This window comes from Carassius gibelio, chromosome B15 (genome assembly GCF_023724105.1).
Source record: "Carassius gibelio isolate Cgi1373 ecotype wild population from Czech Republic chromosome B15, carGib1.2-hapl.c, whole genome shotgun sequence".
Classification (NCBI taxonomy): Eukaryota; Metazoa; Chordata; class Actinopteri; order Cypriniformes; family Cyprinidae; genus Carassius; species Carassius gibelio.
Window position 1 is genome coordinate 24,494,162 of NC_068410.1, and position 22,056 is coordinate 24,516,217.

Sequence of the window (22,056 nt, forward strand, 5' to 3'; positions counted from 1 at the left end):
TAGCCTTATCTCCAAATGACTACAGCCCCATTGACTCCCTCTGCCAATGTATTGGTGAAGTCATTGCATTTGGAAACAAAGATGAAGTTTTCAAGGTGAATGCATACCTTGACTCTAGTGGTCAACAAATAAAAATCAAGTCAGGAATCTTGGTGTGATTCTGGAGACAGACCTTAGTTTCAGTAGTCATGTCAAAGCAGTAACTAAATAAGCATACTATCATTTACATTTACATTTATTCATTTAGCTGATGCTTTTATCCAAAGCGACTTACATTTGCTATATATGTCACTTTTACTCGTCTTTAAATCACTCAATGACCTAGGACCGAAATATATTGCAGATATGTTCACTGAATATAAACCTAACAGAGCACTCAGATCATTAGGATCAAGTCAGTTAGAAATACCAAGGGTCCACACAAAACAAAGGGAGTCCGCCTTTAGTTACTATCCCCCCCCCCCCAGTTGGAATCAGCATCCAGAAGAGATCAGATGTGCTAAAACACTAGTCACATTTAAATCTAGACTCACAACTCATTTGTTTAGCTGTGCATTTATTGAATGAGTATTGTGCAATGTCCGAACCGATTGCACTGTAAGCGCTCTGTCTGTCCTCCCTCAGAATACAAATGGACCTCCTGATCTCATGCTAGACCCCAGAACCGTGTGTGTGTCCATTGATGAACTGATGTCCAGTCAGCAGACGCCGCTGTTACACGGACACCTGAAGAAAGTAGAGAACAATCTGACCGAGGCCCAGCGCTTCTCCTATCTCCCCCGCAGACCCGCAGTCAACATCGAATTCAAAGATCTCTCGTACTCCGTTCCTGAAGGACCATGGTGGAGAAAAAAAGGTATGTGTGACCTCCAATCACTGAAGCACTGCAATGTGTCATAAAAGTAAAGAATTACTATTCAGGTTTACTGCAGAATTCTAATGCATTCAGAGAGATCCTTGTGAATAAGTAGTGCACTTAATAGTGCTGAACGTGCACTTGTACTGCGATTTAAGTCTTAAAAAAACACTGCAGATAATACTAATGAAATAAAAGGCCACTTAAGTCTACTTTACAAGAGCACACTTTCATGACTTTTTCTTAACACACTTATGTACGTTTTAAGCACAGTTAAGTTGCACTATGTAGTAATGTCAAATTAAAAGTTTTACTTCAAAACATATTTAAAACGATAGTTTTAATAATCTTTTGTTGTGTTTTAAGTGTAAGTGTAATGTAAGTACTTGATTATTTTTTTTACCAGCAGTTTACCAGCAGTGTTATTCAATAGTACATTTATTAAATGAAATTTACTGAATTCAAACTTTATCATGTTACATCCATACAAGTTTCAATACAATGACATTAAAGGGGGGGTGAAATGCTCGTTTTCACTCAATATCCTGTTAATCTTGAGTACATATAGAGTAGTACTGCATCCTTCATAAATCCAAAAAGTCTTTAGTTTTATTATATTCATAAGAGAAAGATAGTCTGTACCGATTTTTCCCGGAAAAACACGACCGGCTGGAGGCGTGACGTGTGGGCGGAGCTAAATAATCACGAGCGCGAATAGGCTTTTGCGTTGAGAGCATGTGGAAGCTGTGACATTATCGTGAGGGAAAACCCATCATCCAAAACAAACCATGGCTTACAGTCAGATTTAGCCGTTTATTTATGATCCAGAATCAAATCCAGAGGCTGAAACTGAACGAAAGCAGCAGCAGCAACAACTCGCTCCGAGCGGGGCTCGAACCCGGGTCTCTGGCATGGGAGGGTACGCACTAACAAGGAGGCAGAGATATTTGAAGCAGTTTTACTCACCGCCTGCTGTTCCAACACACGATCGTGACCCTTTTTCGTTTGGATTGCATCATCCTTAAGAAATAAACGATACGCAAATCCGTCGTCAAACTGGGCCTTGTGAACAAGCATCTTTGAAATGCAGGGAACAAACAAAAACACTTGCACAACTCCGTTGATGCTCTGTAAAAATAAACTCCATCCACTGGTCCCTTACTGCTGTTTTTTTTTTTTTTGGTAATCTGTGCAGGGTTGTCTTGCCCTGGCAACCAAAAACACACTCCTTTTGTGACTTTTCGCGACGCTCTCGCTCTGATCAGTGAATCGCTCTGATCAGTGAAATGTCTGTGCTGCTCAGCCTCACTATACGGGAGCGCACGCTCTTCCGGCAGAAGTGCCTTAGGACCCATATAAGGAAATTTCGCTCCATCTAACGTCACACAGAGCCATACTCGAAAAAAACTTTCCGGAACTTGTGACAAACCGGAAGGAGTATTTTGGGAACAAAAATACTCCTTCAAACGTACAACTTAATTTTTGAAACTTTGTCCATGTTTAGCATGGGAGTACAACTCTTTAACAGTGTAAAAAACTCAGTATGCATGAAATAGCATTTCACCCCCCCTTTAAAGTATTTTTTAGACTACTATAAATGATTGTCAGTAGATTCAGCAGTACACTTTTTTATTTTAGTTTAAGTATTTCCAAAATTAACAGTTATTTAGTGTAGTTTCTTTAAACAGATATGCATTCTGAATAATTTATGTCTAGAAAATGTATTTTAAAAGCACACTACAAACGGTATTTGTTGGTTTCTGTTGTAAATATTCTGTTTTAAGGTACAGGTTGTAGGACCTGCCACTAGAGGGTACACTACCAAAACAATAACAATCGCGTGGTTTGTTGACGCTAAGAAGGAGCGTGGAATGATGGGATTTGTTGTCTTCTACCCAACCGCTGATGGCCATCAATCAGACAATATGAAAACGATTACCACTTGTTTAACAAATATATACACTTGTGTACATTCAAACACAATAATTGGGCATACATAGCAAACGCGAGTTCAACTATTTGCATGAGTAGATTACATACAAAATCAATGCAAAGACGCGATCAGATTATGGATCAGACGCGTCCTCACGGGGGTCTAGAGATGCGATGCCCTATGTTTGCCGTGTATGCCCCATAATACTAATCTTGTTGATCGTTATAATAGCATACGTTTTTTGTAAAGATACAAATCAAAACAACTCACCTGTCGAGTAAAACACAAGCGAGATCGGCATCTCTTTCTAGTTGAAGTTTGTCGTGAAGCTCTCTCCATCTAGAGAATGTAACACCGATATTGATCCTCGCTCTTTCTCTCCTCTTGTCCCAAACTCTTCTTGGTTCATTTAATTGGCACGTACGCTTACATTTACGGGAGCTGTCCTTGTCGACAGAACCAGCGGCAGACAGTAAACAGTAATTATGTTCCATAAATATCACAATAGACCATAAAACATGCAAGAAGAAGTGAATAAGGAACTGATTGAAGCAAGCTAGTGGTTTACTGTACGCTAGACACTACTTCCGCATTTGTCCACGACACTGTTGTCTTGTGGTTTCTACGTCAGTAAAGGCAGTAACAAAGGGGAACTACCGTCTTTGACAGGTGACTGCACTGCCCCGTGTCACTGTTTAGAATGGGAATTGTAATGATAAAAGCTTCCTATTCATCGGGAAGAAGGAGGCGGGAACATTTTAATAATTCAAAAATAAACACAAAACAGCGCACCAGCCCCTCACGGACGACTGGTGCGCACAAAATAAAAAGCAAACATAAAATATTGTCCAGGCCTGGTCCTCTCTCGTCCTTCACGGTCATCGCTCCAGTTTTATATCCTTCCATCTCCTATGTGGGACTCAAGACCGGCTCATCTCCAATCACTACACCTGGCCTCACTCCTCGTTCCCATGCCTCTCGGCCCCGCCCCACTCGCCACAGGAATTTTCTCATGATAGTAGTTCAAAACATGAGAGATTTTTTAGTAATCTGCTGAACAAAATATATAACACTAGCCTAGTGGTTTTTGGATATTTTACTGCAAATATCTTACAAATTGTACCTTTAATTGGATTGATTTCAGTGGGAAATATCATTTTCAGTAGTACATGAATTGTCCAGTAATATAAAGAGTATGCATTTCGCCAAGAGTGTTTAGTCTTTGGCTCCAAAAGTGTCCTTTTTGATGGATGTTATCCTGAAATGCCTCCATGCAGGCTCTGAAGGAAATTCATAAATAAAGCACTGAGGCTGACATAACAGCCCAGCTGTCTGCTTTGCCTTGACTTTGCTCTTCGTACTTTTACCTTAAGGAGCAGGGTTTTACTGACGGGCAGTGATGTCTTCATTAGGCTCACCATCTGGATTGTAATGTAATTTTAAGTTGGCAAATGTTCAGCAGCAGCAGCTTTGTAAAGCAGTAAATCCTGAGCTGCCATGCCTGAACAGAGGGCAGAGAGATGGGCGCTCTTCATCCTTCAAGACACACAATCTGTTATTTTTACCACATTTTGTCATCTTTCCCCTATAGCTATTTGGGATGTGTTTCTTCATTGCTCAGTGTGACCTAGGTCTTCTGATAAAAACAATGAATAGTTGTTAGTGATTAGCACTTACTTTGTTTATTCTTATCACATGTAGAAACATGTTTTTTTTTTTCTGAAAAATTTTACATAAAAATTATTAAAGAGCCAGTAAGATGAAAATTCTAAGCTTCCTATCACTGTTTATAAGTCCTGTACAATAGGTTTAAATCCATCCAAGGTTAAAAAACATTGTCATCTTGTCAAAATATCATTTTAAAATTACCTCAATTCTCAGAGATCCCCAAACGGTTCGTGCAAAGCTGTTCAAAAGATTCAGTTTCCTTAAACCCCACCTTTCGGTAGCATACTGTGGTCTGATTGGTCAACTAACATAGTTTTGATTGGTTGTTCCGTATTCAAGCCGCACACTTCAGTTTGAATCTGAATAGCGCGTTCAGTGCGGGGACGTGGTCACATTAGATATAATGAAGGGAGACGTGTTGTTTTCATATGGATTACTTTATCACAGAATATCTGTTAGCAGCACTTATTTAGTTTTAAAGAAGACATGTCAAGCTTTCTATAGATATCTCTCTCATGTCTCTTTGTTGAGTATTCACTGAGTTACACTTCATTTTAATGACGTGTTTGTACATGACGATCCGCGCAGATAAAGGCTGCAGACAGCACACATACTGATAAGACGCTCGGGAGAAAAACACACAACTTCATAATCATACTTCGCGTTGTGATTCGGAGATGCTCGTTGGTCTAAATAAAGTTGGTAATGAACCCTCTTTTATGGCCAAATGCTTTGAAAATCCCGCCTTGTACTCACAGAGATTAGAAAAGCAGTCATCAGTGAAATGTTGTGAACACAACAAAAGGGATTTGTTGTACTGCTCTGGTATTGTGGTAAAAATGAATTTTAGCCATTGGTTCTTCTGATCTTCATTCTTTGGCAGTGAAAATAAAACAAACTTGCCTTTACAATTAAAAAACACACTGTCTCCTCGACATGATGCTATCACACCAACCAGAGCGTCTGTGTGTGGGGGTGGGGCAGGTCAGAGTCCCGTTTCTCCCAAGACGGTAGGCGGAGATTATTATGCAAAGTGTTCCTAGTGACGTACATAGAGATGGGCAAAAGATTTGAAATCTATAATGACTCGTTTCAGCGATTCAGAGTCGACTCCTTACTTTAGAAGCCAATAACTTTATAAATCGTGTACTTTTTGGTTTAATTACTTTGCACATTGTTTACACAGATGGACAGCTACATCATACACTGTAATATAGGTAATTTTTGATTTCCCATCTGTGTGGCTCTTTAATAAAAAATAACTAACTAAATGAATGAATGACTGAGGCCCCGTTTACATTAGTGTGTTTTCGAATTAAAACAGCGTTTTAGAATTAAAATGATCCACTTTTATACTTGCCTTTTAGCTGTATTTCAAAAACGATCTTGTCTACACTACATAAGCAAAAACGCATGTCACATGACCAATCATGCAAACTGGGCATGCAAGTAAAAGTGTAAACAAGAAGTAGGTTGCTAGTCACTGGCAGGTTCAACAATAAGCATGATTACTGTTCATGATTCAGTTGCATGGTCATCAAGATACGCAGAGATCACATGGGCAGCCACGCCATCGTTGTGAGTCTCTATTTTGGTCTGTTTACACTGAAATACAAACTCTGCAGTTTTCAAACTACAATTAAGTCGGCAGCATTTTCAAAATTCTATGTTTTTGAACGTGGAAAATGCCAGAGTAGTGTAAACGATAGGCGTAACCGTAGGAAATGTTACGTGTTTTAAAATGAAATAGCACTAGTGTAAACAGGGCCTGAATGAATGTGAACTTACAGATAAATCAATTGATTTCTGACTAGTCTTTAGAAAGCAAAATATATATATATATATATATATATATATATATATATATATATATATATATATATATATATAATTATCTTATAAATGTAGCGTAATTAATATAATTAATTAAATTAATTTAATTAATTTTCTGTTGGTCTTTGTAATGTACCATTTTGTGGCTCTATGCCATAAATAACTGATTAAATGAATGAATATATGAATCAATTAATGAATTAATGAATTAATTAATTTCATGCTTAGTCTGAAAATGAAAGTATAATTTTTTCTTTTTTTTGTCATCATATGGAGTATTTTCATATGGCACTTTTATAGTGGCCTCCATAAATGATAATTGTCCTTGGAAAAATCCTTATACATAATAGTGTTCAGGCTGTGTATGACATGATTACTGAAAAAATCATTTCTGGTTCAGATATTCCTCTTGAAGTCAGTTTGAGCTTGCCATTCAAATTGTACTGCATTGTGAATAATTAGTTTGAAATGTGGAAACTTTTTCCTGAAGTACAGAAGCAAGTTTTAAACTTCAGTGACAGACTCCACTGTCACTTTGTGGCATGAAATATATATAAGTCCAGGTCCCAAAGCCAAATGGCTCATCATTCTGGTGGCTCACTTATCGACTTTGGTTCAATCCTCTTAGATTGCCATCAGCATTTTTGTCCTTCTCCAAAAAGAACAAGGTGCTCAACACACAGCCCTGCCTTCATATCATGCATTTAGCATTGGAAACAGCCAGAAAATGCTCTGGATTGGCAAACAGACAGGCATGGATAAGAGAATCTTGTCAGGACTGATCAGGGATAGAACCATGATGATGTCACATTCTGGAAGTATGGAGCAGATGTGGACAGGGCTGATTTGGTCCTGTTGAGAACAGCAGCGATCAAAGCTTTCAGAGCCTTGGGCTGAACAACAAGACTGAAGCATTTATGCAGCTTATGTGTTATTGCCAGCCGATGTGCTATGCTATGTCATCTGATGCTTTAAACTAGGTTAACAAAAACTTTTTATTGAATATGAATATATGATTGAAATGCATTAAATGTATGCATTGAAATATAATTCTGAATATAAACACAAGCTCATTTATATGAAAAGATTAAAAATCATTAGTTTTTATTTGGCTGCTCTGACTGTTTGTTATGACAGAAGCATTGAGAGAAAAGTGTGGTCAGGTGATGTTGGCTACTTTTAATGATCTGATCAACTGCTCTCATCCAGTATCTAGTCTATGCTGTTATTTTAAAATTAGTGATTATAGTGAATGAGTTTCAAGAACATAAGATCCAGCAGTTTTAATCAGATATTCTGTATGTGTACCTTTACTTTTTAAATTACATTGGTTATAAATCACTTTGAGCTACTGAATGCTTAGATACACACAGACATCAAGAATCAGTGTATGAATCTTGTGCCGCAATGCATTCTGGGAGCAATGGATGAGTTTTGTATGATGCACCCAGAATACACTACAGCATGAAGCATGTCACCATTGTTGAGATTCATACACTGAATCTTGATGTTTGCGTGAAAAAGAAGGTCCTTCTATTTTTAACCCTTGAATTTACCTGGTTTAAACTTCTCCTGGGTGTCAGTCTGTTGAACCATTGAGTTGCTTTAAAAAATGTTCACCAGAAAGGTATAGAGAGTGATGGACAGCTTCAGCTTGTTTATTATCACTTTACTGCAATAGAAACCGGGACTCAGCTGTCTAACAAATCTTTGTAATCCATACTTAGAGGAAAGACCTAGCGAGCAGAGGCACTGCCTGCGGCCCAGCTCCGCTCTCACAGCCGGTAACTGTCGGTCAATAAACTCCAGTAACCTCTGCTGAGAGCTGAGGGTGCGCTGGAACAGGATGAAACCATCGCTGTGCACTTGAGAAGATAAGGCTGCTAATGAGCAATGCTTGTGGAGGAGGCATGTTGCTCTGTCACTAGGTAACTTGTCAGAATATCTTGGATGTGGATTGTTTACTTTAGGAAAGACTTAGTTTTTCCATCATTAATGGATTATTCCTGTTACACAGTGCATTTTCCTGTCTTCATCATTATACACATCATGTCCCAAGGTGAAAATTTGGGACTTTATTCTATTCTATTCTATTCTAGTCCAGTCTAGTCTAGTCTAGTCTAGTATATTCTATTCATTTAACTGTTTCAAACAAGACATTTTTTATTCGTAATAATTTACATTTTATTTGTAAGTTTTATTTGAGTTTTATATGAGAATGAATTATAAGTTAAATTTTCCCTTATATATTGCATTATAATGATAATATACCCCTGGAGACCAATGCACAATATGGGAAGGGCCGACACGCAGTGACATTCAGTTTATTATTTACTTTATTGTACCTGTTCTATTCTGCTATTTTCTATGTTTAGATGCATGGCCCCTAACATCAAAGTTTAAATGAGACATAACCGTGAATATCTTATGGTTGTTTAAATATCTTGATCGCTATATCTAGATTTTGCCATTAAATTTCGAAGACCTAATTTCTTCCAAATGTTGGGTCTCCTGGAAAGTGTTGTAATAATTTAAGCACTCACATTATGGATTCCTTGCCAATGATTGTGTCATAAATATATAATAGTGCAATCTACAGGAGTGATTTTTCAGGTGTTGTTTCTGGGACCTGAAAAAGTTCTCACAATCCTTCTGTTAAAGTCATGTGACCACAACCTCATGGCTATTTGATGGGCAATAGGTCAGCACAGAGTTTTTTTTTTTTTTTTTTTTTTTTTTTGCATTACTCAAACATGAAGTGTTTTATATACCCTTGTGAAAAAAAGTGCACTGAATTGTAATTGAATCTGCACTTGTAGTTTTCTTCAGATATTAGAACTTAGAAGTATATAAAGAAGGTCATTGTTTTTAATTGTATTAAATTGCAATCATCATTTACTGTACAGTGTTGGTGGTAACACATTATGTATTATACACATTATTGTAATGCGAGTTACGTAATCAGATTACTTTTTCAAGTAACTACTAAAGTAACATTACTTTTTAATTTACATGAAAAATATCTAATTTACCTTTCAAATAAGTAACGCCAGTTATTTTGTTTTACCATTTATTGACCGACAGCTCTCCTGTCCCCATGTTGAGAATTTTTTCTTTTAAAGAGCAATGCAATCTTGTAACGCAATACATTTAAAACTAACTGTATGTGTGTGTGTGTGTGTGTGTGTGTGTATATACATTATATTACACAGTATGTTGAAGTCTAAAACTCTTATGCTGTGTACTTTGCCATGTCCTAAAACAATATTTTCCATGATATTTGTGTGAGTAGAGTATTTAATAGCATTTAAAAGCCCTTAAAGAACCTTGCTAAGCCTCGAGTAACCTCCTGTATGGGTGAAAATGTCACAGAAACTAATGTCTATGTCCAGCCTACTCAAGCATGTAAAAGAGTAAAGTGAACTCTGTAGTCCCTCTCCTCCTCCTCTGGTATTTTTACCTTGACTGATCCCCTGTGTTGTAGTAGCTGCATGGGAGAAAATGAAGCATGTGCCAGGGAGGACTAATAGCTTGATGGCTCAATCTCCTTCATAGGTCAGAAAGACGAAAATAGCTGCCTTGTAAAACATTGGCATGGAAGCAATGTTCTGAATTGCAGGTTTAGTGGCAGCTCATGGGTTTTAAAATAGAGGAGGAACACTAATTGTATTAGTTCGGGGATCCCTGCTGATTGTTATTATTATTATTATTTGCTAACCACTTTAAAATGGCTTTTGTGGCTTTTAGTCAAATAACACACATTAAGCAAGATATAATAACGTCACTTACCTGGCCTATCACTTGAAGAAAACATCAATCCCTTCTTAAAAGTCTGTTAAAAGAGAGCTTCCTGCTGTATATATGCTGAATATATCCTATATTGAGCTTGGCGCATTCTCCCTTTATTTTTTAATTTGTATATATACTGTTTGAATGACAGCTTTGTAAATTTGTTGGTAATCAAATATTCAATATCGCTTCTCATCCTTAGTACTTCATACTTTATCAGCGCAGTGGGAGACATTCAAACTAATATCATGTCATTTATGTCTCTATGATGATTGGTTGATACACCAGAAAGGAGACTAGCCTCCGCTACAAGGTTTCTTTTCTCAACACTCCTCAGCGCTGAAAGTGAACACTCGATGATGATTGGCTATTATTATTTTATTTATTTATTTATTACTCAACGGAGGCACAAGAGTTCAGTTCTCCCCCAGTGTCCCCCTCCCCTTCTGAATCACATCAGCGGTTGTTATTCAATTAGCAGATTCGGCACATTCGCGATAGAAAAGTCACACTTTCCAAATTCAGTAACATGTTATGGTATTACATACAAAAAAATACACATTCTAAAACATGAACTTAAAATTGTACATTTTATTAACATTAAATCATCCTAATTTTCACTGTGCCTCCCCTGCCTCTGCCACTAGTTATAGAAATTAATCAGTGAATGAGGTACCCAAGCTCTTTCCCACCCAACCCCAACCAATAAGATAAGGAGTTACTGTGGATAGCCATATGATAAATTGTAGCCAAGACATCTAGTCACAATTCTGCACTGACAAGCTGGTTTTATGAGAAGCATCCCACACACCATACACATCATTCTGTGCTTGCATTTTCAAGTTTAAGGCATTCCTATGAAGCGTATACTTTATTCAAGGCATACAAAGATAAATGTATACTGGAAAATGTACAATACTCAGTCTTGTAGCCTGGAGTGAAGTCAATATGTATATTAGAAATTATTAAGGACTAACATATTTGGTATGACTGCAGTTTAATGGAAAACTTAGCAGTGGTCCATGGCGCACCACAGAAAATTGGTGAGTCATATTGTGTTTTCAGTGCATGCAAGACATTAAAGGTTATAATATAACCTTTAATATAATATATTAAAGGTTAATATATTAAATATAATAGAATTAAAATCTGATAACATGACCATAGCACCACAATACGACTTTACTATGGGAAATGTGTACACAAATATGTCTAAAATAAACCATCACAAAATCTAGCAATTCCATGGTACGATCATGATATGATCTGGTTCTGTGCCATTCGTGTTATATATTGATATGGTGTTTTAGATTGCTGGTGATTTGGTTGTGTAGGATGTGAAAGTGTGTAGGCGCTTCATTTGACTATTTATCAAACTTACATTTATCCCCAGGGCACAATTTTGCTGTTTGCCAAGTGATTCGAATGTTGTTATAGAGCATAACATATGCCTCGTCTGATTAAACCCAGTACAACAGGAGTATAAGAGTAGCAGAGAATTGTTTTTATTTTTTTTCCCCTACTGTGGTGGTGCAAAAGATACAATGCAGTACCGCAGCATGTTCTATATTATTTTGATTTCTTGCACACTTGATCATGACTCAAAGTAACCCTGGAGTCCCTCATGGCCAGGAATAGCTCTCTCTACTGTCACATGCTGCACATCAGGTGCACTAGGCAAAATCATCCTGCTGTTATTTGCTAACCAGTTGGTTTCACCTAGAGACTGTACCACTTCAGAAACAGTCTGATCTCTGATGCACCTTTCTGTATTTTGGGGGTTACTACAGTGCACAGAGGGAGAAGCCCTGGGATCCTGCACTAAAAGAGGACGGGGAAGGTCAGAGGTATTTGTGTGTTGCTCTGATGGATTGTAAGTACAATCCAATTAAACTGGCAGCCACTGCAATCAAATGGATTAGCATCTCAGCTTCAGCTACTGGATAAATAACAGGTTATAATCGGTCATCCTGTGGATGTCCTCTTTTTGCTGTATAAAAACATGAGTTATCATGGTAGCACTTTAGATTAGGGAACACTACTCACTATTAACTAGTTGCTAACCTACAGTATATTGCCTTCTGTCAATAAGCAGCAAATTAGGAGTTTACTGAGGGCAAACTCTTAAGTTAATAGTGCTACTGTTATCATTTCCAAACTGAAAAAAAAAATAGAAAAACAAATAGAATACACTTTTAAAATAATATACTTAAGTATATACTTATACTTAAGAGTACTTTAATATATCTAAGTAGTGTTTTGGACGCTTAAATGTTTTTAAATATGGTTGGAGTGTGCTGCTAAATGCGATTTACATTTAACTAAAGTGTCTAATCTATTAAAACTTGTGTGTCATGTATTTAAATATAATTTTTATTATGCACTTGCTAATTTTTTTTTGAAGTGGCAATTTTCATACAGTATATTTTTATCATTTTTACTAAGCATTTAATAGATTAAATTTAATAGATTAAATTTAGATGTATGTTAGACAACACATCAAAATAAGTGTACTTCTTTAAAGCAAGACATAAGATTATTAAAACACTGAAAATGTGTTTTAAAGTTACCTGTAATTGAGTGGAAAATTTCAACGCTCAATATGGCAGTTGCAGTAGTTAAGTTTTGACTTTCCAACTTAAAAAGCCAGCCACCAATCGGCAAATTCAATATCTGATCTTTACAATAGTTCCTGCTCTCAGTGTCAGTTACCACATTTCAGCTTCATGAATGAATTTTTTATACTATATTTGTGTTAAACAGTAATTTTCTTTTACCCCATTGTGATAAAGCATTATAATGTGACAACATATCCTGATATTCAGTCATATTGTAGTTTAATGCAACAAAATGTAACCAATGGCCTAATAAAATGCGTATATTTTAAGTAGACCTTGAGTGTCAAATATATGGAAGCCTGTTTCCACCACAGATTAGAAAAATTTGATTCTGTAAGTCATAATGAGAAACGTTTTCATAATTATGACTTAGTTTCTCATAGTAATGACTTACTCATTATAATGAGAATATTTTTTGTAATATTCACTTAGTTTCTCGTAAAAATTATAAAAATGCTTAGTTTGTCATAATGATGTAGTATCTCGTAATAATGATAAACTTTTCTCGAAATAATGACTTACCGTATTTTCCAGACTGTGAGTCACACTTTTTTCATAGTTTGGCTGGTCCTGCGACTTATAGTCAGGTGCGACTTATTTATCAAAATTAATTTGACATGAACCAAGAGTAATGAACTAAGAGAAAACATTACCGTCTCCAGCCACGAGAGGGCGCTCTATGCTGCCTCTGGCGGCTTGAGACGGTAATGTTTTCTCTTGGTTCTTGGTTCTAAATAAATGCGACTTATAATCCAGTGCGATTTATATATGATTTTTTTCCTCGTCGTGACGTATTTTTGGACTGATGCGTCTTATACTTAGGTGCGACTTATATATATATAATACGGTAATCAACACACAAAATTTTGTAAAAAAATCTTAACGCATGCGCAACGCAAGAGTGATAGCAAGCTAGTGACATCTGTTGCAAGACATGCAGTAACAGCGCAACCATTGCTTGCTCTGTAATCTAAAGTGTATAATTCTATAATCTGTAATTAAATAATGATTTCATATAAATTATCAGCATGTAGTTTATTGTTAATTCGTAATACTGTTACTCTGCTAGATAGTTATGGCTTCAAACATTCCAGACTAATATTTCAGTAAAGAAAGTCCAGGCATTTTATGAAGAAATGAAACCCATTACACAAATAAACTTAATTTATAGATGTTTATTTCAAGGATTTATTAGTTTTATTGGCTGCCTCTTTCATGCATCACATGCATACAATGTTCAGTAAGCCATCTCATTTCAAAAGCACAAAGCAACCTCTTGGTCTTCAGCTTCCAACTTCTTGGAGGACAAACTCCTAACGTGAACAACGCTTAAACGTGGCTTGAAGTACAAAGACAGATTGAACCAAATTCAATAAAGAAATTATTGAACATGCATATTGTATATACAGGCATTCAGGTGGACCCAAAATATAAATGCAACACAAAACAGCAATACTTATGCATTTTCTATTACGGTTTTCTATAGGTAAACGCTTAACGTGCAAATTTTGGTGTTGTGTTCAAATTCTGGGCTCTTAATGCTTGCCTGAATGCAACAATAATACTGTATCCTAAATTTTTCATCGTACCTTAAGCCACATTAAGCATTTTTTCATGTTCACATGTGCTGCAAGAAGTGGTGTGGGACGCTGAATCAGTCTTGCATGGTCGATTAAGATTATTATAATTTTTATATTTGTGTGGATTAAGTCATTATTTCGAGAAAGCTTCTCATTCTTACGAGAAAAGTTTATCATTATTATGAGAAACTAAGCCATTATCACGAGAAACGTTCTTATTATTATGAGAAACAAAGTCAGTATTACGAAATACAAGTCATAATAATGAAAAAGTTTCTCATTATTATCACTTACAGAATCATATTTTTTCTAAACTGTGGTGGAAACGGACTTCCATACAAATACTCTTTGAGTCTAGTGTACATTACATCAGGAACCTGAAAATGTCCAGTTGCTTACAAATCTGCGCACAAAGCTGCTGTAAGATGGTGAAGAATGCATTGTACATCTTGACAAAAGAAAATTGATGGATACTGGAGAAAGCATTATAGCAGTATTTCTTGATTCTTTGGAAGTTAGAAACAAAAGGTCAGTTAGAGCCAAGAATAGGGTTTATCTCAAGATCTCACTCAACTGGAAAATTTCAGAAACACAATGGTGAACAAATAAAAATCCCTTTTTACCTCAAATCACAGAGCGACCATTATGTAATCAGGAGAATTTGAATGAGGTACATTATACAACTGTGTGGGACAGCTCAGGTTGTTCTTTGTGCTTATTGTCCAGACTGTGGGAGGTTTCTCACAGGGGGACCTTTTTTCTCTTCCACCTTGTGTCAGGTTACAAGACCCTTCTGAAAGGGATCTCTGGGAACTTCACCAGCGGTGCTTTGGTGGCCATCATGGGACCCTCAGGGGCTGGGAAGTCTACCTTGATGAACATTCTAGCAGGTTATAGGTTAGTATGACCATACTATACTCCATCAAACATGAAGCATGTGGCTCTAACTATTTTACCTTTCAGTGAATTGGTGTGAAGTTTGTATGAAGACCCATCTGTAGAGGGGCACCAAATTTGCCACCAATCACTGAACAGTTATGTGCTTGACATATCCAGCACAGGCATCGGATATTTTTCTTCCTTTTGTCTCGTCTCCTAGAAGCTTTGCATTATTTATTTAAATGTATTTATTTTGTGGACACTTTTATGCAAAGCAGTTTACAAATGAAGAATGCCCGAAGCAATCTGGAAGATGTAGCAGTTACTTTTAATATGATGCTTCTTAGTAGTGCCTTCTATCTACACAGCAAAAAAAATGAAGCAGAGTTAAAGTTAATGATATAATTAAGTGATTAATTGAGTGATGATTGACCATTATTGACGGTACCTGATGTTAACATGCAAAATCAACAAAGATGAGAATCACTATTTTAATGGTGTCACCATTATAGTGGTCAGTGTTTGCTTTAGTTGGGCTCTTGACTCCTAAAATGTTAAAGTCAGATTTTAATTGTCAGTTATAACTAAGTTATAAAACTGATGGACAAGCAAAGACTATTGTTATTCCTGAATTACCGAGTTAAAGTTACATTGTTGATTATTGCAGCTGTGATTCTTCAACAACGTATTTCCAGCATTTTAAATACAATCTGAGGAATTTCCTAAAAGTTGTTTGCTCAAAAATCTTTCAAAAGAGTCTTTTAGTTAGACATGCAAACATCAAGAATCAACCTGTGAATCTCAACAATGGTGAAAATCCAAAAAGCATGTTGCAGTGCATTCTGGGTGCCACCTATCAAAATTCATCCATGACTCCCATGATGCATTGCGGCATTAATAAATTATTAGCTGAATTGTTTTGGTAATTTCCTTTATTCTTACTATTCTATTTTAGTTTTTTATGTTACTTTTAGTAGTTTGTTTTCTAATGTTTAGAGTTGTTCTGTTTTTCTGAATATGCTGTTTGTCACAGTTGTTGAGATTCCTACACTAATCTTTGATGTATTTGTGTGCCTAAAACAAGCTTTTTTTTATTATTATTATCAGAACAACTTTCAAGAAATCCTTTTAATTGGCAGGTACTGTACAATCACAGTGTTGTTATAATCAATGAGGTCAATCAAATCTGTTTAGGCTTTAGTTGAGTTTTGTGATTCAGGTCAAATGCCCGTGTTTAGATTTTTTTCTTGTCTGTTTGTTACAATTCGGTTGTAACAGCCAAACCAAATCTCACTTCAACATTTTAAGGGTCAAGAGCCCAACTAAACCAAACACTGACCACTATAATGGTGACATAAACATAGTGATTTTCATCTTTGTTGATTCTGCATGTTAACATCAGATCTCGTCAATAACGGTCAATCATCACTCAATAAATCACTTAATTATCTCATTAACTTTAACTCTGCTTCAGTGTTAATTTAACACTCCTATTTTAACACTTTCACACTCTTGAGTGTGGTCTCACATGTACTCCCAGCAGAGTTAATTTCACTCTGGATTTTTTGCAGTGTAGTAAAAATAAATTGATTTCATACTAAGTATAATTCAATCCATTAACATATTTACAGACACATCGCTCAAATCTTACTGATATAGAAAATATAATTATTTTATTTGGAGTACTTATGGACAATGCACATTTCTTAATATTAAGGCTAAAATGTGTTTTATTGTCACTATTGATGAGGATTGTATGATCTTTGAATAATAAAGATCTTTAAAAGTAAGTTTTGAAAAGTATACATGGAGTAGTTTGATTTGAACAATCATATCTTCTATCTTTAGTTGGACTTCAGCACCATTAAATTGCATTAAATTTAGTGGACTTTAAGTATAACAGTTTAGTATACCAAAAGTATAATTGCAGGGTACTTTTATTATGTACATAAAATACTTTATTTCAAGGTGTCCTTGTTACACGTTATACTGTATGCATGTGCTATTGTAATAACAAGAAATTATGCAGAATTAAATGCAACACTTTACTGTAGTTAATTAATTTTACTCCGACCGTACCTAATGTATAATAACACTGTAAAAAGGAGTAACCATACATAAATATTTAAATATATTTATAGGATACTTAGCATAAAAAAAATGCATTTTAGTATATGTATGTTTCATTAAGGATATAGAGTTGATTGTTATTGACTTGAAATGTGTCGTGATATTAGGAAACAGTGGTCATAAATTTGATGATTCAAAAGACTGAACGTGTTTGTCACACAGGGAAACGGGCATGAAGGGGGCGATCCTGATCAACGGGCAGCCCAGAGATCTGCGATCTTTCAGGAAAGTGTCCTGCTACATCATGCAGGATGACATGTTACTGCCACACCTCACCGTACAGGAAGCCATGATGGTGCGTGTCTGCTGAAATGATATCACTGAGCTGCATTAGTGACACGCAACAGTGGCTAATGAAGCACTCGGCAATAGAGTATCCAGGAAACAGTGTTTTAATGAGTAATTCCATTAAAAAAAACGTTTTGAAAGTGATTCCAACGATTCAAACTTTATCAACTTTATTTTTAGTTTAATGATGTCACAGAATATACCAATAATTTGAAACCGATGTGTGAATGGCGCCTTACCAGAATAAAACGCCACATTTTTTAATCTACCAGTAAAGTCATTCTGGTAATTTTACGGAAGTTTACTGGTGTGAAGGGGACTACTGTTATTGGGTAAAAGTATGAGTATTCGCTTTCTGTAGTAAAGTACAAATCATCAAAAGTGCTTAAAATCGTTTACTTTACAGCCCTTGTTGCATATAGCCTCTGTATAAGCTTTATATTCAGCCAAGAAAAACACATTAATACCAAGCACAATACCTCACGGTAAATATAATATACACAAACAGAAGACATGGTATCAGCTCTCACTGTTAGTTTCACAGGAATACATCTCATGTAATTGCAGTTATTGTTGTTGTGTGGAGTTCATGCAAATCCCTCTGTTAGCTTTAGCTGTACCTCTAATGCTCATCATGATCTAAATCACTCCCTCTCCCTGCTCAGGTATCAGCTAATCTCAAACTCCAGGAAAAAGATGAAGGCAGGCGTGAAATGGTAAGTGAGAGGCGTGGGAAGTTTCTGGTAAAGGTCTACTGTGGTTGCATAAAACATTACTTGACCTGCATGTATTTATTTTATTTTTTATTTTATTTTTTTGCTGCATTATACTAAAGTCACAATAAGGACTACTAGTGCCTTATCAAAATTCAGTTTCAAATAAATCATATTCTTCTGAATTATCATGGTTTCCACAAAAATGTTAAGCAGTACAACTATTTTCAACACTGACAATGATGATGTTTGTGACACTGAAGACTGGAGTAAAATTCGCATCACAGGAATAAATTACAGGTTAAATGCATTGTTATTTTAAATGCTACAAATATTTCAAAATGTATAATATTTTTTTATCAAATAAATTCAGCCTTCATTATCATAGGAGACAAAAATACCAGCCGCAAACGTTTGAACAGTAGTGTAGATATTTATGTCTGTGTGCTGTTCTTTCTCAATGGCATAATGATGCATATGTGGTGTTGTTGTAGGTTCGTGAAATCCTGACCGCTCTCGGTTTGTTAGAATGTGCCAAAACACGCACATCTAACCTGTCTGGGGGTCAGAGGAAGCGTCTGGCCGTCGCTCTGGAGCTCGTCAACAACCCACCCGTCATGTTCTTCGATGAGCCCACGAGGTGAGCTTTCTCCAGACCTAAGAAAAACGGTGTAGGATTTACAGTTTCCACTCAGAAACTGCTAGTGAATTTTGCAATAGTAATCTTGGTTTTATTTACAACTTTGAAAAATAATTTTTACAGTGCGCGTGAAAATTATGAAATGCATGGCTATGAGTGACGTACATGATCCAAATATATCTCAAACCCATGAGGTTTCTCTGTCACATCCTTGTAACGTGTGAATGCAGTTTAATTGCATATTCACTTACAGGCTTTGCCCAGTTGGGATACTGTAGGACGGCTGAGACCTGGTCTCTGTGGGCTCTGTTAAGCCCTTCATTCCTCTCTGGGATTGCCTGCTAAGAACAAAAATGACTCCCTGATTTTCTTGGAGGGTGGCAAACTAAATTCATTTTGGCATAAAACGATACTTTGGTAAATCACATTTATACGATAACCATGCTTATCCAAAGATAAACAGATTCTCCGTCATGCAAGTTAAAGCCATGTGGCTTTGGCTTGCCTCTATAGGTTATATAAGAGCAGCAGCGTTATGGTTAATGTGATGTCACAGAGTTAAATAGGACACATTCATGCCTCAGAGGAACACATTAGCTGAGCATCCTATCAGAAGCTTGTGTGCAGTGATGTTGTGCTACTGCCTCATCCTGTCCTTTAAGATAGACACACAGTCTTCACTTTATCCAGCAGTCTCTCTGTTATCTGTGATAATTAATATGGCCTTGATAGAGGGAGGTGAAGATTACAATTTAATTTCATCCCTTTAACCTTGTCTGGCCCACTAATAAACACACTTGAGCAGCACCATATGTAATATAATATAATATAATATAATATAATATAATATAATATAATATAATATAATATAATATAATATAATATAATATAATATAATATAATATAATATAATATAATATAATATAATATAATATAATATAATATAATATAATATAATTAAACGTTGCCTTTTACCTTACATGTGCAGTGACAATAAAGTTGAATCTAATAATATAATACATCATATAATATCATATAATGCAAAATAATATCAGTGTTATTTTAAAATTTTAATAGCATACAATTATAGTTTTATTAATATTTAGTTTTTTATATTTCATATATATTGTCTTATTTTTTTATACTAGTTGAAATGAAGCCTTTTATAAATGTATAATATAATATATCATTGATGCACTGTTATAGTTAATATTTAGATTTTTTTTCTATTTTTATTTAATTGTAAATAATTTTAAAGTTAAAGTTTTTATAATTTTTTGTTTTGTCATTTTCAAAATTATTTTTGTCTATATATATATATATATATATTTTTTTTTTATTACAGTTTAGGTTTTAGTACAACTAAAATTAAGCTTAATTAAGTTAAACTAAATTAAAATGAGAAATGTTTCTATTAGAATGAAAAGTTCCATCTTGGTTATGTATATAACCTTTGAATTTGGATGTGACGTCTCCGTTCTCTTCTTCAGGTAATGGAGATGTCCCGTCCAAATTCGTCAGTTCGTTCGGATGTGACGTAGAATGGACTGACTGAATGGGAATGATAGATCGTAATTTTGGGGATGGGAGAAGGGAAATGGTGCATAATGTAGGGCCACAGAGCACCAGTGTGTTCATGTTTGACTCCAGCCACAGGAAGGTGCTGCGAACTCATTTTCTCTGTGTGTTTGTTCTCTCTGAAGTGGACTGGACAGTTCCTCCTGCTTCCAGGTGGTCTCTCTGATGAAGGCTCTTGCTCAGGGGGGTCGAACTGTCATCTGCACAATTCACCAGCCCAGCGCTAAAGTCTTTGAACTCTTCGATAAGGTGATCACGATTGTACATTTATACTTGAATATTTTTAAATACATGCTGTTATGTGAATTGCTGTCTCCCACACTTCATTCTTGATGTTTTTTTGTTTTTGTTTTCCAGCTGTATGTCCTCAGTCAAGGCCAGTGTATTTACAGAGGAAGAGTATCGAGCTTAATCCCATATCTGAGAGAACTGGGACTCAACTGTCCCACCTATCACAACCCCGCAGACTTCAGTAAGAAAATAACATATCAGTACACAGCGGTCCGACATTAGCAAACACACACACACACGCACACACACACACATGCATGCAAAAAATAAATAAAAAACTTTCAAAAAGTCCAGTTTTGCTTTCAGTATTTTATGAAAATCTAATTGGAAATTACTGAAATAAATTATCATTAGTATTATTTGCCTTTTAATATTTAAGTTATAAAAGACTTCATAAAAGTTTTGAGTCAGTAAGATTTTTTTAATTGTTAAAAAAAAAACTCACGTTCACCAAAGCTGCATTTATTTGACTAAAATGCAAAAAAAAACTAAAAAAAAAAAAACTGTATAGTATTCTTGCTCCTCAAGAAACGTTGCTTATTTCTTATCAATATTTAAAAACACTTGTGCTGCAAGTTTTACCGGTTCACTCACCACTGACAAATGCAAATGATATTTTTGTATGCCATCTATCTATTTTTGTATTCTATCTATTCATAATTGAATAATATAGTGAGAGTAATACACGTATTGCTGCTCCGTGTGTGTGTTCAGTGTGTTCACGTCTCACTGCTGTGTGTGTGCACTTGGATGGGTTAAATGCAGAGCACCAATTCCGAGTATGGGTCATTATACTCAGTACAGGTGTCTTTTTGAGTCTGAGAGTGTTTTTGTTCATTTCTTCAGTGATGGAGGTGGCCTCTGGTGAATACGGGGACCAGACGGCTCGGCTGGTGAAAGCCGTTCAGGAGAGCAAGTGTGAGAAAGACTGCAGAAGTGACATGAATGGTAATGGGGTCCATTATCCCTTCCTGTGGCACAGACCTTCCGATGAGGTATGTAGAAATACATAAAGTCTTAATCTAACATGTCATATAAGACCTGCTGAATCTCTATACAACCCTTTTTTATTGCAAAAATGTTAACCTTAAGGGGTACAACATCTGGGTTTTCACTGGGGCAGTACCTTCATGGAGACAGCTTTGTACCTTCTTTGCCCCTATGCATTTCATAAAAGTACCCAAAGATTACATATTACTACTTTATGAAAATATATTGCTACTCTGAGGTACTAATGTGCACCCCTTAGGGGTGTTTTTT

The 22,056-nt window shown here is 35.8% G+C and overlaps 1 protein-coding gene across 1 annotated transcript in view; it reads left to right on the forward strand.

Moving 5' to 3' along the window:
• LOC127972537 (ATP-binding cassette sub-family G member 1-like) overlaps positions 1–22,056 on the forward strand; it is a 30,944-nt gene that overhangs the window by 2,968 nt on the left and 5,920 nt on the right. The window contains exons 2-9 of the mRNA XM_052576128.1: positions 625–856; positions 15,057–15,174; positions 17,449–17,581; positions 18,240–18,290; positions 18,782–18,927; positions 20,631–20,754; positions 20,863–20,977; positions 21,643–21,791. Coding sequence (XP_052432088.1) covers positions 625–856; positions 15,057–15,174; positions 17,449–17,581; positions 18,240–18,290; positions 18,782–18,927; positions 20,631–20,754; positions 20,863–20,977; positions 21,643–21,791 — 1,068 coding nt within the window. The remainder of the gene's footprint in view (positions 1–624; positions 857–15,056; positions 15,175–17,448; positions 17,582–18,239; positions 18,291–18,781; positions 18,928–20,630; positions 20,755–20,862; positions 20,978–21,642; positions 21,792–22,056) is intronic.